At 42.5% G+C, this 17,809-nt stretch overlaps 1 protein-coding gene across 3 annotated transcripts; it reads left to right on the forward strand.

The window, feature by feature from the left end:
- Positions 1-267: 267 nt before the first annotated feature.
- Positions 268-11,945, forward strand: LOC138201013 (RNA-binding protein 5-like). 3 transcript variants are annotated; one of them, XM_069154091.1, is made up of 25 exons: positions 268-376; positions 718-1,015; positions 1,096-1,264; positions 1,339-1,482; positions 2,972-3,041; positions 3,424-3,497; positions 4,198-4,281; positions 5,596-5,656; positions 5,764-5,829; positions 6,449-6,609; positions 6,684-6,781; positions 7,050-7,137; positions 7,642-7,710; positions 7,791-7,863; positions 7,947-8,038; positions 8,139-8,262; positions 8,741-8,832; positions 8,928-9,125; positions 9,210-9,359; positions 9,928-10,002; positions 10,090-10,269; positions 10,411-10,485; positions 10,579-10,679; positions 11,278-11,407; positions 11,554-11,945. In XM_069154091.1, the coding sequence occupies exons 2-25, from the start codon at positions 999-1,001 to the stop codon at positions 11,677-11,679; spliced, it is 2,517 nt and encodes an 838-aa protein (XP_069010192.1). In that variant the 5' UTR covers positions 268-376; positions 718-998; the 3' UTR covers positions 11,680-11,945. The 3 variants fall into 3 exon arrangements, with proteins under 3 accessions (XP_069010192.1, XP_069010209.1, XP_069010201.1); XM_069154108.1 differs by having other exon boundaries at positions 9,931-10,002; XM_069154100.1 differs by lacking the exon at positions 268-376 and adding an exon at positions 396-544.
- Positions 11,946-17,809: the final 5,864 nt, after the last annotated feature.

Below are 17,809 nucleotides of genomic sequence, written 5' to 3' on the forward strand. Positions count from 1 at the left end.
TTTGTTCATCAGTCAGGGAGGATCAATACATTCAGATTATTGATCAATAAACTGCTCACAATATATCCCAGTTTAGTCTGTTGTATATAAACTTTGGACTAATTGAATTAATAAAAACCTCTGGTCAATGGGACGTGATAACTGTAAAAAACTACAGTTCATCTCAAACGAGCCTATCGAATCCGCCGGTTGTAAATGACGCTGACCAGTAGGTGGCGGTAATGAGCACGTGTCCTGTTTGTCAATATAAAAGAAGAAGAAGAAGAAGAAGAAAAGCAGAAGCCTCCTCTGCTGATGCAGATCAGGGAAAACTTCTAGAAAACCTCTGCTCTCAAAAGGCCGTCATCATATCTAGAAAGCTGTTTAATTTAAGCCGGTATGCAACACTGTTGAAATCGGGATTGTTGTGTCTTCTTTGTGGTTTAATTCAGGCGGATGTGTTCAACGTAACGCTATCTTAACGGTGATTAGCCTCCCTGCTAACTGTTAGCAGCGGGCCGCTTGTGAAAACAGGACTAAAAAACGATGATCTGAACTTTACAAGGTCAGTTAGAGCAGTTTTCTCAGCCGGTGGCTAACGTCTGTCTGGTCTGACGTGTATTAGGTTTTCTGTCAGTCGTGTTAAATCTGGCCTGCTAACGTCCATCCGTGAGCTCAATCCACCCCGTGTTATAATTCACAGAAGATTCTTGTAAAGGCTGTTTTCATGTTCCCCAGAGGCTCCTCCAGGCTCCTCCAGGCTCCTCCAGGCTCCTCCAGACTTCTCCAGGCTCCTCCAGGCTCCTCCAGGCTCCTCCAGACTCCTCCAGACTTCTCCAGGCTCCTCCAGACTTCTCCAGGCTCCTCCAGACTCCTACAGACTTCTCCAGGCTCCTCCAGACTCCTACAGACTTCTCCAGGCTCCTCCAGGCTCCTCCAGACTCCTACAGACTTCTCCAGGCTCCTTCAGGCTCCTCCAGGCTCCTCCAGACTTCTCCAGGCGCGTCCTGCACTGAACCATGGGAACTGACCGGAGGTGAGCTTCACGCAGCAGTGTGACGTAGAGGCACATATCCTGTGTGTTGGTGTTTATTGTCAGGGTGGGTTCTCCTCCAGGCCCAGCCGCGGTGAACGCAGCGGGAGGTACGGCTCGGATGGCCGGAGAGATGACCCGGAGTGGTACGAAAGACGAAGCAGAGACATGGAGAGGGATTATGATGGACGCTGGGTCGATGATCGACACGGGGAGCGCTTTGATGAGCGCGGAGACCGAGACAGTCCGGAGGTGAGTGAACAGGAATCCCTTTGCAGGAGAATATAATCTCTCTCGGCTCTAAATCCGGTCACTGTCTGTCTCAGAGGGGCCGAAAACGACGCAACAGCGACAGATCTGACGATGAGTACGACGGGGACTATCCGGACCAGGACTTCAAGATGGACCAGGAGGAGGAGAGCAAGACCATCATGCTGAGAGGTCTCTCTCTCCACGTCACGGAGGATGACGTAAGATCACAGTTCTCACTCCACCAAATCACACCAGAGGTTGTTGGATTGGCAGAGCGACCGTCTTTTAAAAACAAAGTTCAAGTCCTCAGTCTTGATAACTCGTCCATCTGGTGTGTTTTTTTTTAATGTGCAGGAAGATGTGTCATGAGCACAATTAGTAGTTAACATCATGGCTAAGATCTCGAGTTAGTTAAAGGATTTTTTTTGGGGGGGAAGACAATTCTAAATATGTCATTTTGATGAACAGAAATGTGTTTAATCAATGCAAGGAGAGGGACTTTAAAATCAAAGCCAGCTTCTTCATTGATCTGCTTCATTTGCCAACTTATTCTGCAAATAGTGATTCTGGCATGACAGCTTATCCGCCAACGAGCAGCTGATTGTGGAAGCTGACGAACGCTCCTGGCTGTCTTCAGAGCGGCGTCACCATAAGTTCTGAGAGTCTGTTCGGGCAAGTTGAGGAAATTAAGTTTGTCAGTGAAATTCATCTAAACTGCCTTTTTTTGAGAGCTGAAAGTCTCATTAAGGAAGATGGAGCTGCGTAAAATGTAAATAAAAAAAATGCGGTGATTTGCAAATTATGTAGACACGTATTGAATTGAAAATAAACCAAAGTAAACATCAAATGTTAAAACTGGGAATTCTTATTGTTTTGTAGAAAAAAGATATGCTCATTTTGAATTTGATTGCAGCAGCATGTTTCAAAAACGTTGGGACAGGGTCAACAAAAGACTAACAAAAAAAAAAGACACCTGGTGGAATATCTCGCAACTAGTTAGAGGAAGTTCTGTAAAAGGCTGCGTGGGCAAAGAGTGCAACAAATTAGAAAAATGTTCATCTACGGTTCATAATATCATTAAAAGATTCAGAGAATCTGGAGAAATCTCTGAACACAAGGGACAAGGCTGGAAACCAAGATTGGATGGTGATGATCTTCGGGCCCTCAGGCAGCACTGCATTAAAAACAGATGAGATTCTCTCGTGGAAATCACTGCGTGGGCTCAGGAACACTTCTGTTTGATACATATCAGTGTGAATACAGTTCATAGCTGCATCCACAAATACAGGTTAAAACTCTACCAAAACAAACAACATGTATATAAACACGACCCAGAAACACCGCCGCCTTTTCTGGGCCCGAGAAAACTGTCCTGTGATCTGACAAATCAAAAATTTTAATTCTTTTTTTGAAACCGTGGATGCAGCATCATCTGTGCTAAAGAGGAGAGGGACCATCCAGCTTTTTATCAGCGCACAGCTCGAAAGCCAGCATCTGTGATGGTACGAAGGTGCATTAGTGCGTGAAACCATTTAAAAAAAAAAAAAAAAGAAGGAAGAAATGGCGTAAAGTTTGACACGGTCCGAGCTTGTTATTGAAGCTGTTAGTGGAATGTTTTAAAAGATAAATTAAATGTCAGGTAAACGACGAGAAAGAGCAGCAGCTGTGTTCGGACAAGTTTTTAATAACCTGCCTTCTGTTTCCCAGATTTGCGCAGGACTGGAGCAGCTCCAGGGACCGCAGCCGGTGGACGTCCGCTTGATGAAGAAAAGGACAGGTGAGCGCCGCCGGTCAGACGAGCGTCTCTCATTCGCTGTCTCACGACCCACTTTTACCTCCTTTTGTTGCTCTGCCTGAAAACCAAACACGGCCTCATGTTAAATTGTCAGAGGATCCTTTGTGTCACGTAGACAGTCTGGTCAGGTAAGAAGGTAACTGTATGTGCCATATTTTTACCATTTTATGTACAGACATGACAAGCTATGGTAAACAAACTCTGACCTCCCTTCCCCCTCTCCCCCTGACATTGTAAGCACCCCCTCCCCCCCCACCTCCGTTTGACTTTGACTGGCCTGTAAGAGCCCATTGTAAGTTTGAATGTTGCACCGAAAGCATTCTGACTAACACGCCTCCCGTCTATATTTGAATGCTGTCTCTAGGTATAAGCCGAGGTTTCGCCTTCGTGGAGTTTTATCACTTGCAAGATTCTACCCGATGGATGGAGTCCAATCAGGTTGCATCAACAATCACCAAGCCTAGAAAATATTCTTGGAGATCAGAGCCCAAATTCAGCAATGCCATGCTAATCTGAAGCTGTTTGTGTTTTACTTGATCTTACAGAAGTGTGATATCAGAGGTAGATAGTTTGGATGTCACACACTTGATTGATGATTTTTTCTAATAGAGCAAGTTTTTCAATCAAAATCAGTCTGCTTAGTTTGATGTGAGATGTGAACTGCAGCACCAACTGTAAGATTTGTTTTGAGAATATTAGCCCTGTGCAGAAAACATTCAGCATCTTCAGCTAAATATGAAGAGTACAAGTACTTCCTGCTCACAGAGTAGTTTCATAGCACATCCTGCTCCAGCTCAGTCACTTGGATAGTTTCTCATCTCCATTAAACCTCCGAAGACTGGAGTGAGACATGGACGAGCTGGCAGCACTCCGGTCCCAAACACTGAGAAGCATTTTCTTATTTTTTTAAGAGCTCATACTCAGAACTGCAGCTCTCTCTCTGAACTTCTCCTCTCTGTCTCCTGTTCCCCCGTTACTCCCCGAGACACTCCACCTAAGCAGCGAGTGTAAACCTAGCCACTCTCCTCCCGTTCCAGCTGCTCACTCATTGGGTGGGTTAGTGGCAGGATCTCGCCTGCCTCTGTGCCTCCGATGTCTCGGACTGTGAAGTAACTGGTGGCTTTTTTTGACTTCACAGAACAAGCTGGTGATCCAGGGGAAAAACGTCGCCGTGCACTACAGCAACCGGAGGCAGAAGTTTGAAAACTGGCTTTGCAACGCTGTGAGTGGGATTTCCAAATATTTTCTTCTGTCTCTCGTAACTCTGACCAAATATCCTCTTCTAGTTTTGTAGCAGATCCCAACAGATTTATCAGCTGGGTGATTTCAGCCAACTAAATTAAACCTTTTCAATCTACGTGGCCTGCAGGCTAAAATATTATTATGCTGTAACTTTCCACACTGAGCAGTCGCCATCATGTCCACATAGAGGGAAGGAAGGAAGGGAGGAAGGAAGGAAGGAAGGAAGGAAGGAAGGAAGGGAGGGAGGAAGGAAGGGAGGGACCTCTGACAGAAACAACTTTCAAAATAAGGCGTGTCAGGAAGTTGCAGCTGTGGATGAACACTGCAAAAAAAGTATTCATGTTTCATCATACTGCTGCTGGATTGAAGCCATCAGTGTGTTTATTTAGTGTGTTAAACACCGGGCAGGAAAACATTAATTTCTGGATAAACTAAATCATTATTTATTCATTATTATTATTATTATTATTATTATTAATATTATTTCTGGTCAGTGCAGAACAGCAGGGTGCAGTTTAAGAAAACAAAATCCTGTTGACATTCAAGCACGAAACAAGTACAAGTCCGAACATGTAAAATCACTGGAAATGTTGTCCAATATGAAAACTTTTATTTATTTACAAAACGTAATGCAGAAAAAGATGCTCAGGGTACTTTAAATCATTTTTATTTAAGTCAGTTATAGTTACTACATTCTCATTGAAATTCACTGTTTTCAATACACTAATGCTATTTTGGTATTTTTCAGTAAATGTAAAATATTCATTCACCATTACACATCTTTGTGTTTGATAACCACATCGGTCGGCTTCTAGTTTGTAGGAACCAAAACAAACAGGAACTCGTGTCACAGCTTTTATTTTTTTGGATAACGAAGAGTACAAAATACAAACCTGACGGTCCTGAATTCACACGGTCGAGGAAACTTTCTCCTTTCTGTCACGGTGGATTTAAAAACACTGATTGGTCGACAGTTTTGCACTCTGCTATCTGATTGGTCCCATTGTAAAAAAAAAAAAAAAATACTGCTGAATCATCCCTGAACCAGTTGCTAGGAGACACCTATTTATCTGGGCGACTCCTCTGTATCAGGAAGGTCACCACCTGCGTGGTCTGCAGATAACCTGGGAAGAAAAGACATTTCCCTCCTCAGGCCTTCAACACCATCTTCTCTCCTTCATCATATGATTACATGAAGTGACGTGTTTTATTTCATACAAATCAGACTGAGTATTGATCCCAGTTTTCTTCTGCATCTGTTCGTTTTTTGTTTTTTTTGTTTTTTTAATCACAGTGTGGTTTGTATAATTTCCGTAAGAGGCTGAAGTGTTTCAGGTGCGGAGCGACAAAAGTCGGTGAGTTTTTTAAATTTCTAGAATCTGCAGCTTCTCTTGCAGCTTGTTGGCGGTTTGTTGCAGCGTCCGCTAACCTGTGTGTGTCTCTGTGTTCCTGCTGAGTGCAGCAGAATCTCTCCTAGTCAACGGTCTGAATATTGAGTCTCAGCCGCCAGCAGAATACAGCGGAGACAGTGAGTGTGCTTTATTACCACATATTTAAATGCTGCGTTCTTCCAGAGGATATATTTTGCATTTATTATGCAAAGAATTACTGTTATTCTCCACAAAGACTTTCATTTTTGGAGGCTTTAACATACTCAGAAAGTCATGAAACTTGGCGTCAGTCGTGGCGAAAAATGACATATTTTAGTGGGCTTGCATGTGGGCGTGGCCAAATGACTCGCTAGCGCCCCCTAAACTGCAGTCCCCGCTACTTTCACCTACATGCACAAAATTCGGTGGACATGTGTATCATATCTTGATCTACAAAAAACCCTCTTGGCACCATTGCCTCAACTCAACAGGAAGTCTGTCATCCTGAATTTAGTGGCCATTTTTAGCGATTTGTCACACGTTATGCTCTTAACGAACTCCTACAAACTTCATCGGACCGATTTAAAATTGGGTCTGTGCAATCTTAACGCCACCGATCATCCCCAAACTTTTCATGTTTCATGAAAGTGCCGGTCTGCAGACATCTGCATGATTATATTCTGCCACAGTGATAGCGCCACCTACAGGCAGACGGGAATTAAATCAACTTTTCTGGCGAAGGCCAGCATGATTAACAGCTGATCTTTTTGTTCACAGCCATCATTCTGAGGAACATTTCCTCCCTCTCTACCGGCGATGGGATTTTGAGCATGTTGGCGCCGTACGCCAACCTGTCGGCGAGTAACATCCGCCTCATCAAAGACAAACAGACGGGACAGAACAGAGGCTTCGCCTTCGTGCAGCTCTCGTCTCCACTGGTATGTCGCCGTGCTGCGGTCACACGGTGGCGGTCGAACACGCGTGTGACGGTGCGTCTTTCTCTCTTTGACAGGAGGCGTCTCAGCTGCTCACGATCCTCCAGAGTCTTCAGCCGCCACTCAAACTGGACGGGAAAACAATCGGAGTGGATTACGCCAAGAGTGCCAGGAAGTGAGTCCACACACACACACACACACACACACACACACACACACACACACAATGTTTGATTCAGCTTTGTGAGGACTCATTTAGACCCACATGGTGTAATTTGCTGCTTCCTTTTTATGCTCCTAGAATGAAATGAAACTGGTCCAGTTGTCCTTAAATTCTTCATTTATAATGAATGTCCCTGAAGGTCAAGTATTTGGGAGTGGTTCGGATCCTTTACAGGCTTCAAAATGAAGGTTTAGCTCTAATACTCGTGTGTCCTCTGCAGAGATGCAGCGCAGCCGGAGGGCATCAGAGCCAGCGCTCTGTCTGCCGCCAGCACCGCCATCGCTGCAGCTCAGTGGTCGTCCAGTCAGGTATCTATCGGGAGTTCATCTTTAATCACTGAGGCACACAAGTAACATAAGATTAAGAACACAAACGTGAGAGTTTAGAGAAGCTTTTTTTGGTCATTTGTGTTGCTGTTTGTTGAACTTGATATCTGGCTGCCGAGTGTGTGACGTATAGGAAGAGCTTGTGTTTACCAGCCAGCCCTCCAGAGATGATCTGAAGATTACAATTCAAATGCATCTGTCAAAATAAATATAATTTTAAAATGCAGAAAATCTGAATTTGAGAAGAATATTAAATTATTAAATCGAATCATCCGCTGTGATTTAAAATGCCTGTCATTATGTCTTCTCTGAGTTCTGCCCGTTGTTTTAATTAAGTAGTCAGTGTGGTTGAGTGTCAAATTCAAATCCAATATTTCCTGACTGGTTCAGGAACTGCAGATGAAAAATGGTTGTTAGTTTTCCTTTGTTGATATTTGTCATTCAGTTAATGTCATATTTGAACTGGGTCTGTTTCTGTCCTTGTAGTTACAGCGGAGTTCAGCTGCCTCTTCTGAGTACATTCCTCTTCCAGACGGCTTCACACAGCAAACGCAGGTCAGCTCACTTTATCATTGATCAGAGACTTCACCTGTAACGGCCGACGGCTGACGTGACGTTCATCACTTGTGATTCAGGGGCAGAGTTATCCGGTGTGGCCGCAGCAGCCTGAAGGACTGGCTCCTGTCGGGGGAGATGGATTACTCGGAGGTAATAAGAGGTGTCATCACTCACATATTGTGGGTCATTTTTATAAGGGGGCTAAGATTTATGAATTTATTGTGCCTGTGCAGCTGCTCCAGGAATCCCAGCAGCCTCAGGTGTGCTCGTGTCTCAGGGCGCTCATGTTTACCCACCTCTGATCATCAGCCAGCCGGCCGTACAGGTGAGCAGCGTGTAAACATGGCTTGTCCTCATCTATAATTAATCACTCCCAGTGAAATCAAAAGTTAATCATGGTTTCTTTTGATTTCCCTTCGTTTCAGACTCCTCAGCTCGTGAGGCCGGTTGTCGCAGCACAACAGGCTGCTGGGTTTGGCACCACGTCACCGGTAACGCCGGCGTCCTCCGCGGCTGCAACGCCGCTCTGTGCTGCTCCGACCACATCAGGTGAGATCAGCAACTACAGAATTACTCCTCTGTATGTGGAGGCGGAGATCCAAAGTCTAACAAACTATTGAGTTTGCCAGAAAAAGATGTATTATGTCCAGATACACGGGATGGTAAAAGTACCAGGATGTCCTCCTGCATCGTATTCTGCAGTCCGCAGGCCAGCATGCTACTCTGGCAGGTGGTGGCGCTGAAGCTCCGCCCACAAAAGGAAGAAGACGAAGTTTCAAATCGCATCCTTTTTTCTTTTTATTTCAAACGATCGAGATGGATATGAACAAGAGGGTCAAAGGTCAAGGCGTATTTCTTATGACACAGTAGTATGACCCAACCGTATACATACATGTAACAGTACATACTGTGTAAGAGGAGCTGCAGTACGAACTAAAAGTAAAAAGAAGTGTGTGATTCTGAACGCAGCGTAAATCTGTTAGATAAAGCGTTTTGTTTTCCATGTTCCTCCTCTTTGTTTTTGCAGCTGTACCCGACACATCCGCATACCAGTACGACGAGTCTTCAGGTTATTACTACGACCCACAGACGGGCCTCTACTACGACCCGGGCAGCCAAGTATGTACACTCCACTCCGAACTCCGCGTTTACTGACAATCACGGCATTTCTGTCGGTATTTTATATTTCCCTTTCTCGTGCTCGTCGTCAACAGTACTACTTTAACTCGGAGACTCAGCGGTACCTCTACTGGGACAGTGAGAAGCAGACGTACATCCCGGCACCGTCCGACACCGACGCCAACTCGGAACAAACGTCCGCCGCGAACGCCGCGGCCGCTTCCTCCACCGCCGTCACCGCAGGCGGGAAAGAGCCCAAAGACAAGAAACCCAAGAGCAAGTCGGCTCAGCAGGTAGATGCTGCTTCAACAACTGGTCTCTGCTAATGGCTCTTACTTTATATTCAAAATAACATCTATTTATATGTTAAATTGCAGATAGCAAAGGACATGGAGCGCTGGGCCAAAAGCTTGAACAAGCAAAAAGAAAGCTTTAAGAGCAGTTTCCAGGGATTCGGACCTTCCAAGGAGGAAGACAGGAAAGAGTCTGCAGCTGCAGACGCAGGGTTCTCCCTCTTCGAGAAGAAGGTACTGTTTTATTATTATTATCATCATCATCATCATCATCAGGAACAAGGAGGATTTCTTTGTGATGATGTAATGACAAACAGGAAACAGCTGATGCAGACTAGAAAAATACTCTGACTGACATTTGGATTTTGTTAATAATAACTTTATTTGCAAAGCATGTTTCATACAAGAAATGCAGCTGAAAGTTTTTACAGAAAGAAAATATCATGAAGTGATTCACATAAAAAACATAAAGGAACATAAAAACCTGTGAAAATGTAATTTAACAATAAAAAAGAAACAAGCAAACAAACAGATCAAATTGCAAAGACAACACATTAATAACAGTTAAGCTATAGAAGGAAGCAGAATGTATTTTTAGAAAGTAGTGCTGTTGTGAATTTAATTTCATAATTTAATTTATTTGTTTACCAAAACAAAAATCGGCATCTGTACCATCGTGCGTCACTTTCCGTGACACCTTCACCAGCCTGAAGGGCTCTTAGCGTTTTATTCATCACGAACCTGAGGAGGAGACGGCCGGTTGTGATGTCAGATATTTGATTGACAGTTTGTTTTCTCTCAGCAGACGGGAGGTTTTGAGATGCTGCCTCTCTTCACTGAACAGTTCAAGTTCACGGAGCAGGAGACTCCAGCGAAGGTTCGTCTGCTCTTTCATTTTATCTTCACAGCTGATAATAAAAACAAACCTCAGAACACGTTCCACGAATCTGTTTTCATGTCACAGGTGGATGTGTTGGTCGCCTACAACGGGGAGAGCGACCCGGAGGAGGGCGGCTCGGACCGAGCGGCCGACGAGGAGGCGAGAGTGACGGACTGGAGGAAGATGGTGTGTTTGCTGTGTCGGCGTCAGTTCCCCACCAAAGAGGCTCTGCTGCGTCACCAGCAGCTCTCTGACCTCCACAAGGTGAGGAGGAGAGCAGCAGGGAGCTCTGAGCATCCCAGGCTCCGCCATCTGTTCACCGCTTCACAGAAACAAACAAACAGATGACACATTTATTTAGTTTTCTTATGATTTGGACGTTAAAATCGCTTTGAATTGTTTTAGCAAAACCTGGAAATCCACAGCAGGTCGCGTCTCTCGGAGGCTGAGCTGGAGGAGCTGGAGAGGAAGGAGACGGAGGTATCTGGCTCATTTTTCTTTATCAGGGTTTATTTAATTTTTTATTTCCAATGAGAACAAATCGAAAAAAGAGTTTCCTGGTGATTTTAACAGCTGAAGTACAGAGACAGAGCAGCAGAGAGGAGGGAGAAGTACGGCGTTCCCGAACCTCCGGCGCCCAAGAAGAAATTCTATCAAGCACTGGCTCCAACAATGTAAGTGGGAGGAGCTTAATCTCTACAAACTGTCTGTGACAGTCCAGGGACCTCTATTTATAAAACATTGAGTAGGAGCTTGAATAAAAGTGTACGTGTGCACAAAAGAGATTTATGAAAACAAGCAATGTTCCCTCCATAGACGTTCATCCGCCTCATATCTAACGCCCACATTCAAACATTAATGCTCATTTCATCATTATTAAAGGTTGATGCATATTAAAGTGTGCAAGAAATAATGAGCGGAGTCAGATTGGAGATGTAAAGTTGCTTATTGAATAGTTGGAGAGCAAAAACGACACCGCTGGTTTGAATCTTAATGAAACGGTGTATCTGGGTTTATATAACATGTTATATGAAGTGAGAGTAAATGTGTGAGAGGCTTTGTTATACATATAATAATGTCTGTCACATTTAATTCCTACAATCAGGCTTCAGTTCAGCAGCTGTGAGTCTCGGAGCAGCGAACGCCTCCTTCAGGCCTCGTGTTGAGCAGCGGATCTCAATGAGCTCCCAGAAATGGGCGCCTTCTTTTTATCCTTTTTTTAAAATTATTTTGTTTGTTTTTTTGACTCCTCCTTTGTTTCACCGTCCACAGCAGCTACGAGCAGCCCACCAAAGACGGCCTCACCAGCGATAACATCGGGAACAAAATGCTGCAGGCGATGGGCTGGCAGGAGGGCCGAGGTCTGGGCCGCCGCCAGCAGGGCATCACCACTCCCATCTCGGTGAGCACACCGACACTTCGCCACCTTTTCTTTAAGACACGCCTCCTCTGACAGATGCTCTCTGCACGTCAGCGGGCTCTTTCTGCAATTAGCAGTGTTACCTGAGGGCCACCGGTGTCCAATCTGTCTCCTCTGATCACTCACAGGCTTCGTTAAGGACTAAGGGCACAGGCCTGGGCATTAAAGGAAGCTCATACGAGCTGTCGGCGTCCGACACCTACAAGGATGCTGTTCGTAAGGCCATGTTCGCACGCTTCACTGAGATCGAGTGAGACGGAGAGAAGAACGGAAATCTTTCATTCTGTGGCCAAACGATCCGACTGTGACAAGGAAACCGCACAAACTCTTAATCTTTACCTTGTCCGTGTATATAAGATGTAGGTTTTTCTTTTTATAGCTACATATTTTGTCATCATATGTCTTCGGTGTATATTTTGTAAAGTGTTGGTGCCTGAAATGACGTCGACCCGCTGAGGTTTTGTTGCCGTGAATCCCAAAGAATCAATGTGATGAATAAAATCTGCTCTTTGTGCTCGCACAGCCTTTTTCCCCTCTTTTTTTTTCCTCTTTTTAGACAAATGTCCAGTTATTCAGAATAATAAAAGAAAAGAAAAACAGCTTATGAGTGTAAATGCGGTGCAGATGTAACGGGATAAACGGAGACCAGATTCCAGCAAATCAAATGTGGGACAAAGAGTATGTTGAGTTGGGACGATATCGGACATGTTTTCGATGCTGAGAAGTGCTCTAAAGTTTTTATGTGTCTGACCAACTTGGAGAAAAACACTCAATATTCAATGCATGCAGGTTATAAGTTTCAGGAAGAGAAAGAATTAGAAATAGAAAAAAAAATCACCAAAATCTGACAGTTTCTTGCCGAGTTGTTTTTTGTTTTAAACTTCCTGTCAGAGTTGCAGCATCAGCTCTGCTTGTATTAAACTGCGTGTTGTAAATCCATGTAAAGCCATGATTTGATGTAATGCTTCGCTGTAGCTGGGCTTTATAAGAGCTGTCACAACATAAAAGGCAAACTCACTGACGGGATCTTGCAGAGCTTGAACTGTGCTTCCATTATATGTGCAATCCTCACAGTTTGACTCCTGCACAGTTTCATTGTGTATAAAAATACCCAAATACTAAATGTGGAAGAACTGTTGACTCTAAAAGAGCAGCTCTTCTTTTTCTCTGTAATTATAAACTTACTAAGAATGCTATTTTATCTATTTTGCTTTATTCTCTGTTTTCTTGCAGGTGAATATCTGCTGTCATATATGTGTAAAGCAGATGGCTCTGTTGCACAATATTTCCATGGTTGGAAGAGTGAAAGTTCATTCTTATTCTCACCACTAGGGGGCAGTGTCAATTCTGGAAGGAATTTCATCACCCAGTCATTTTTCAACATTTTAAAATCACAAAACCTGAAACACAAATCCTTTACATTAGAATATTTACCTGGGAAATATTTTGTTTCCAAAACTTTAGCACCATGAATGATGTTTTATGTTTTAATGCCGATCATGTGACGGCCTTTTATGTAATAATGACATTAAAATCTTCTCCCTATTTTTTGCTGTGATTGTAGTTTTGTGTTTGTCACAGTGACGTAGATGTCGTCCTCTGCATCCTGCTGGGGGCATAGTGGTGGGTGGTGTGGTGGAAGGGGGGGGGGGGGAACTTCCTCCTAGTCTCCTCCAGGTCTCCTCCATGTCTCCTCTAGGTCTCTTCTAGATATCCTCCATGTCTCCTCCATGTCTCCTCCATTTCTCCTCTATTTCTCCATTTCAGAGGCTCTGGCTCAGTTTACCAGAATCTGTCAGTTTTTAAGCCGTTTTGCATAACGCAGTTGGTGGTCACATTTTGTGCTGGGTGGAATAGTGTGAGGACGAGGACGAGGACGAGGGTGGCGTACGTACCACGTGTCCCGAATGTATGCAGAGTGTGAAAATGAGTTTCAGCCCTTTGTGTTGCAGAACCAGTCCAGTCTTCAGATTCATGTCAGAGCTTCCTGCAGGTCATATATCTCTTTCTAAAAGCAGGTCACGTGGTCCAGCTAATGGTTTTTACCTCAAAGTCAAACTGTCTTTCTCTTTACATTTTTCCTCTGAAACAGTCTGCAGAGCCACAAAATGGCTTCCTCCCAGTTAGACTCAGGTTTTCTGTCATATTTATCATAAAAGCTCAGATATAATTCATTCTCATGTATAATCACACAATCATACAATGATATCTGACGGTTTAAGTTTAATCTTATTAAATGAACAAGTCAATGAGGATAAAGGAGGAAGTAAGTTGAGTCGTGGTTGTATTAATAAGTAAAACACATGTAACTCAATGATAAAACTTCTAACCGAGAATTAAAGCAACTTCATCTTTTATTAATTATAATGGAATTTAAATTCAAGGTTTTTGTCGTATTATACTTTTTTTTGGCTTCCTGCATCAGAGACTTACCTGGATTGAAAGATAACACCTAGTAGAGATGTACACACACACACACACACACACACACACACACACTCCTGTTACTGTCCCTTCAGAGGACATAACATTCATTTAATCTCACCCTGGAGACTGACCTGAACCTTTAACTACAACTTGACTAAATTAAACATAAACCTTAAACTAACTCGAATCTAAAAGTTATTCTAATCCTCAAACTAGAATTACTGCCGAGAGGTTTTACGCCTCCGTTCACCATCCAGGTTGTACTTTGCACGTATATCTGTCCAAGCTCACATAGATATTGAAGTCATAGTGACCTTGACCTTTGACCTCCAAAATCTAAACAGTTCATTGCTGAGCCAAAGTGAAAATTTGTGACAGATTTGAGTAAATTACCCCCCAAGGCGTTCCTGAAAAATTGCATTCACAGTTGTAGGTTAATGTGAGGTGACAGTGACCTTTGACCTTTAAACACCCAAATCTTATCAGTTCATTGTTGGTACCAAGTAAATGTTTTTTTGCCAAATTTGAACAAATTCTTGCAAAAACAAACAGATTAAAGTCATTCAGGAAGAGTCTTTGATTCTTCTTACCAACATGTCAACACTAAACATAACTTTAGAATCAGTTAACATAAAATAAAACGATTTACTTTGACAACTTTCTGTAATTTTCAGCCGTAGAAATATAAGTGACACGTTCTTATTTTAGCAAATATCTGATACACACGACTTCACACGGCCATGAAGATACAGTACACATTTTATTTTATTCAGATCTGCAGGGAAAAACAATTCTTACTATTTATCTATAACATTTCATGATAGAATATACATATAGTTATTTATTTGCCATCCATATAGTACAATTAATGAACCATTAAGGATGTCATATGACCCATTTTCATCATTTTACAAACCTCAGCCTGTAATTCAAACCTCACTGTTACGTGTTGTGTTGCTGAACTTGCTGACTCAGCTATAATAACTGGACTTCTTCAGACACGTTGTCCGTGATGAGGAACTCACACTTCATCACTTCATCACTTCATCCACTCTGCTGACCGGGAATGAAGTTGAAACGGGGAGTTTTGTGCACCATGTTGTCGGGCGGAGCGCTGCGAGGCTCATCCTAAGGACATACCGTCCGATGTCGTGTTTGTCTACATCCAAAGTGTTTGTGTTCGTCTCCTCGGGGGTCCAAACGGAAATACATCTGAGACTCAGAACAAACGAGTTTCAAACAGAAGAACCCACACTGGTAATGGACTCGACCCGTGCAGCCACGTGGTTCTGAACTCCGGGCCAGCTGTCCAAACAGAGGACGACCGGATCCAATATCCGAGGAGCTCGTGAGCCGCACGTTCATTTAGAAAGATTTAGATGTATTATTGAGGTATTTCTGCGTTCTTATTTATTGGTTGTCTTGGATATTTCTCTCACGGGGCCCTGATAGCATCTGTTGGGAGATTATAAGGAGCCTGAATGTGTTATTAACCGTCCCGGAGACATATTTAGTTCTGTGTTTGTTTTTCTGCTTCTCCTGTTTTAAGCACGTCTCAGTATTTAGTTTTCAGAAGTTAACGTTAGCGTCTGACTGTGAAAAATCAGAAGTTAACGTTAGCGTCTGACAATGTGAAAAATCAGAAGTTAACGTTAGCGTCTGACAATGTGAAAAATCAGAAGTTAACGTTAACGTCTGACAATGTGAAAAATCAGAAGTTAACGTTAAAGTCCGACAATGTGAAAAATCAGAAGTTAACGTTAGCGTCTGACAATGTGAAAAATCAGAAGTTAACGTTAGCGTCTGACAATGTGAAAAATCAGAAGTTAACGTTAAAGTCCGACAATGTGAAAAATCAGAAGTTAACGTTAAAGTCCGACAATGTGAAAAATCAGAAGTTAACGTTAACGTCTGACAATGTGAAAAATCTGAAGTTAATGTTAGCGTCCGACAATGTGAAAAATCAGAAGTTAACGTTAGCGTCCGACAATGTGAAAAATCAGAAGTTAACGTTAGCGTCCGACAATGTGAAAAATCAGAAGTTAACGTTAGCGTCTGACAATGTGAAAAATCAGAAGTTAACGTTAACGTCTGACAATGTGAAAAATCAGAAGTTAACGTTAAAGTCCGACAATGTGAAAAATCAGAAGTTAACGTTAGCGTCTGACAATGTGAAAAATCAGAAGTTAACGTTAGCGTCTGACAATGTGAAAAATCAGAAGTTAACGTTAAAGTCCGACAATGTGAAAAATCAGAAGTTAACGTTAGCGTCTGACAATGTGAAAAATCAGAAGTTAACGTTAGCGTCTGACAATGTGAAAAATCAGAAGTTAACGTTAAAGTCCGACAATGTGAAAAATCAGAAGTTAACGTTAGCGTCTGACAATGTGAAAAATCAGAAGTTAACGTTAAAGTCCGACAATGTGAAAAATCAGAAGTTAACGTCAGCGTCCGACAATGTGAAAAATCAGAAGTTAACGTTAGCGTCTGACAATGTGAAAAATCAGAAGTTAACGTTAAAGTCCGACAATGTGAAAAATCAGAAGTTAACGTTAAAGTCCGACAATGTGAAAAATCAGAAGTTAACGTTAGCGTCCGACAATGTGAAAAATCAGAAGTTAACGTTAGCGTCTGACAATGTGAAAAATCAGAAGTTAATGTTAGCGTCTGACAATGTGAAAAATCAGAAGTTAGCGTTAAAGTCCGACAATGTGAAAAATCAGAAGTTAACGTTAAAGTCCGACAATGTGAAAAATCAGAAGTTAACGTTAGCGTCTGACAATGTGAAAAATCAGAAGTTAACGTTAAAGTCCGACAATGTGAAAAATCAGAAGTTAACGTTAGCGTCTGACAATGTGAAAAATCAGAAGTTAACGTTAAAGTCCGACTGTGAAAAATCAGAAGTTAACGTTAGCGTCCGACAATGTGAAAAATCAGAAGTTAACGTTAGCGTCCGACAATGTGAAAAATCAGAAGTTAACGTTAGCGTCTGACAATGTGAAAAATCAGAAGTTAACGTTAGCGTCCGACAATGTGAAAAATCAGAAGTTAACGTTAGCGTCTGACAATGTGAAAAATCAGAAGTTAACGTTAGCGTCCGACTGTGAAAAATCAGAAGTTAACGTTAAAGTCCGACAATGTGAAAAATCAGAAGTTAACGTTAAAGTCCGACAATGTGAAAAATCAGAAGTTAACGTTAGCGTCTGACAATGTGAAAAATCAGAAGTTAACGTTAGCGTCTGACAATGTGAAAAATCAGAAGTTAACGTTAGCGTCTGACAATGTGAAAAATCAGAAGTTAACGTTAGCGTCCGACAATGTGAAAAATCAGAAGTTAACGTTAGCGTCCGACAATGTGAAAAATCAGAAGTTAACGTTAGCGTCTGACAATGTGAAAAATCAGAAGTTAACGTTAGCGTCCGACTGTGAAAAATCAGAAGTTAACGTTAGCGTCCGACAATGTGAAAAATCAGAAGTTAACGTTAGCGTCTGACAATGTGAAAAATCAGAAGTTAACGTTAGCGTCCGACTGTGAAAAATCAGAAGTTAACGTTAAAGTCCGACAATGTGAAAAATCAGAAGTTAACGTTAAAGTCCGACAATGTGAAAAATCAGAAGTTAACGTTAGCGTCTGACAATGTGAAAAATCAGAAGTTAACGTTAGCGTCTGACAATGTGAAAAATCAGAAGTTAACGTTAGCGTCTGACAATGTGAAAAATCAGAAGTTAACGTTAGCGTCTGACAATGTGAAAAATCAGAAGTTAACGTTAACGTCTGACAATGTGAAAAATCAGAAGTTAACGTTAGCGTCTGACAATGTGAAAAATCAGAAGTTAACGTTAGCGTCTGACAATGTGAAAAATCAGAAGTTAACGTTAGCGTCTGACAATGTGAAAAATCAGAAGTTAACGTTAAAGTCCGACAATGTGAAAAATCAGAAGTTAATGTTAGCGTCT

Source organism: Embiotoca jacksoni, unplaced genomic scaffold (genome assembly GCF_022577435.1).
Source record: "Embiotoca jacksoni isolate LCO1_2020_lvr unplaced genomic scaffold, fEmbJac1.0.p SCAF_1, whole genome shotgun sequence".
In the NCBI taxonomy this organism is placed as follows: domain Eukaryota; kingdom Metazoa; phylum Chordata; class Actinopteri; family Embiotocidae; genus Embiotoca; species Embiotoca jacksoni.

Excerpts from the sequence above, each read along its gene's own strand:
- LOC138201013 (XM_069154091.1), top strand. Across the intron at positions 3,042-3,423 it reads CTTGATGAAGAAAAGGACAG|GTATAAGCCGAGGTTTCGCC; the intron begins GTGAGCGCCGCC and ends TGCTGTCTCTAG. Across the intron at positions 6,610-6,683 it reads TGCAGCTCTCGTCTCCACTG|GAGGCGTCTCAGCTGCTCAC; the intron begins GTATGTCGCCGT and ends TCTCTTTGACAG.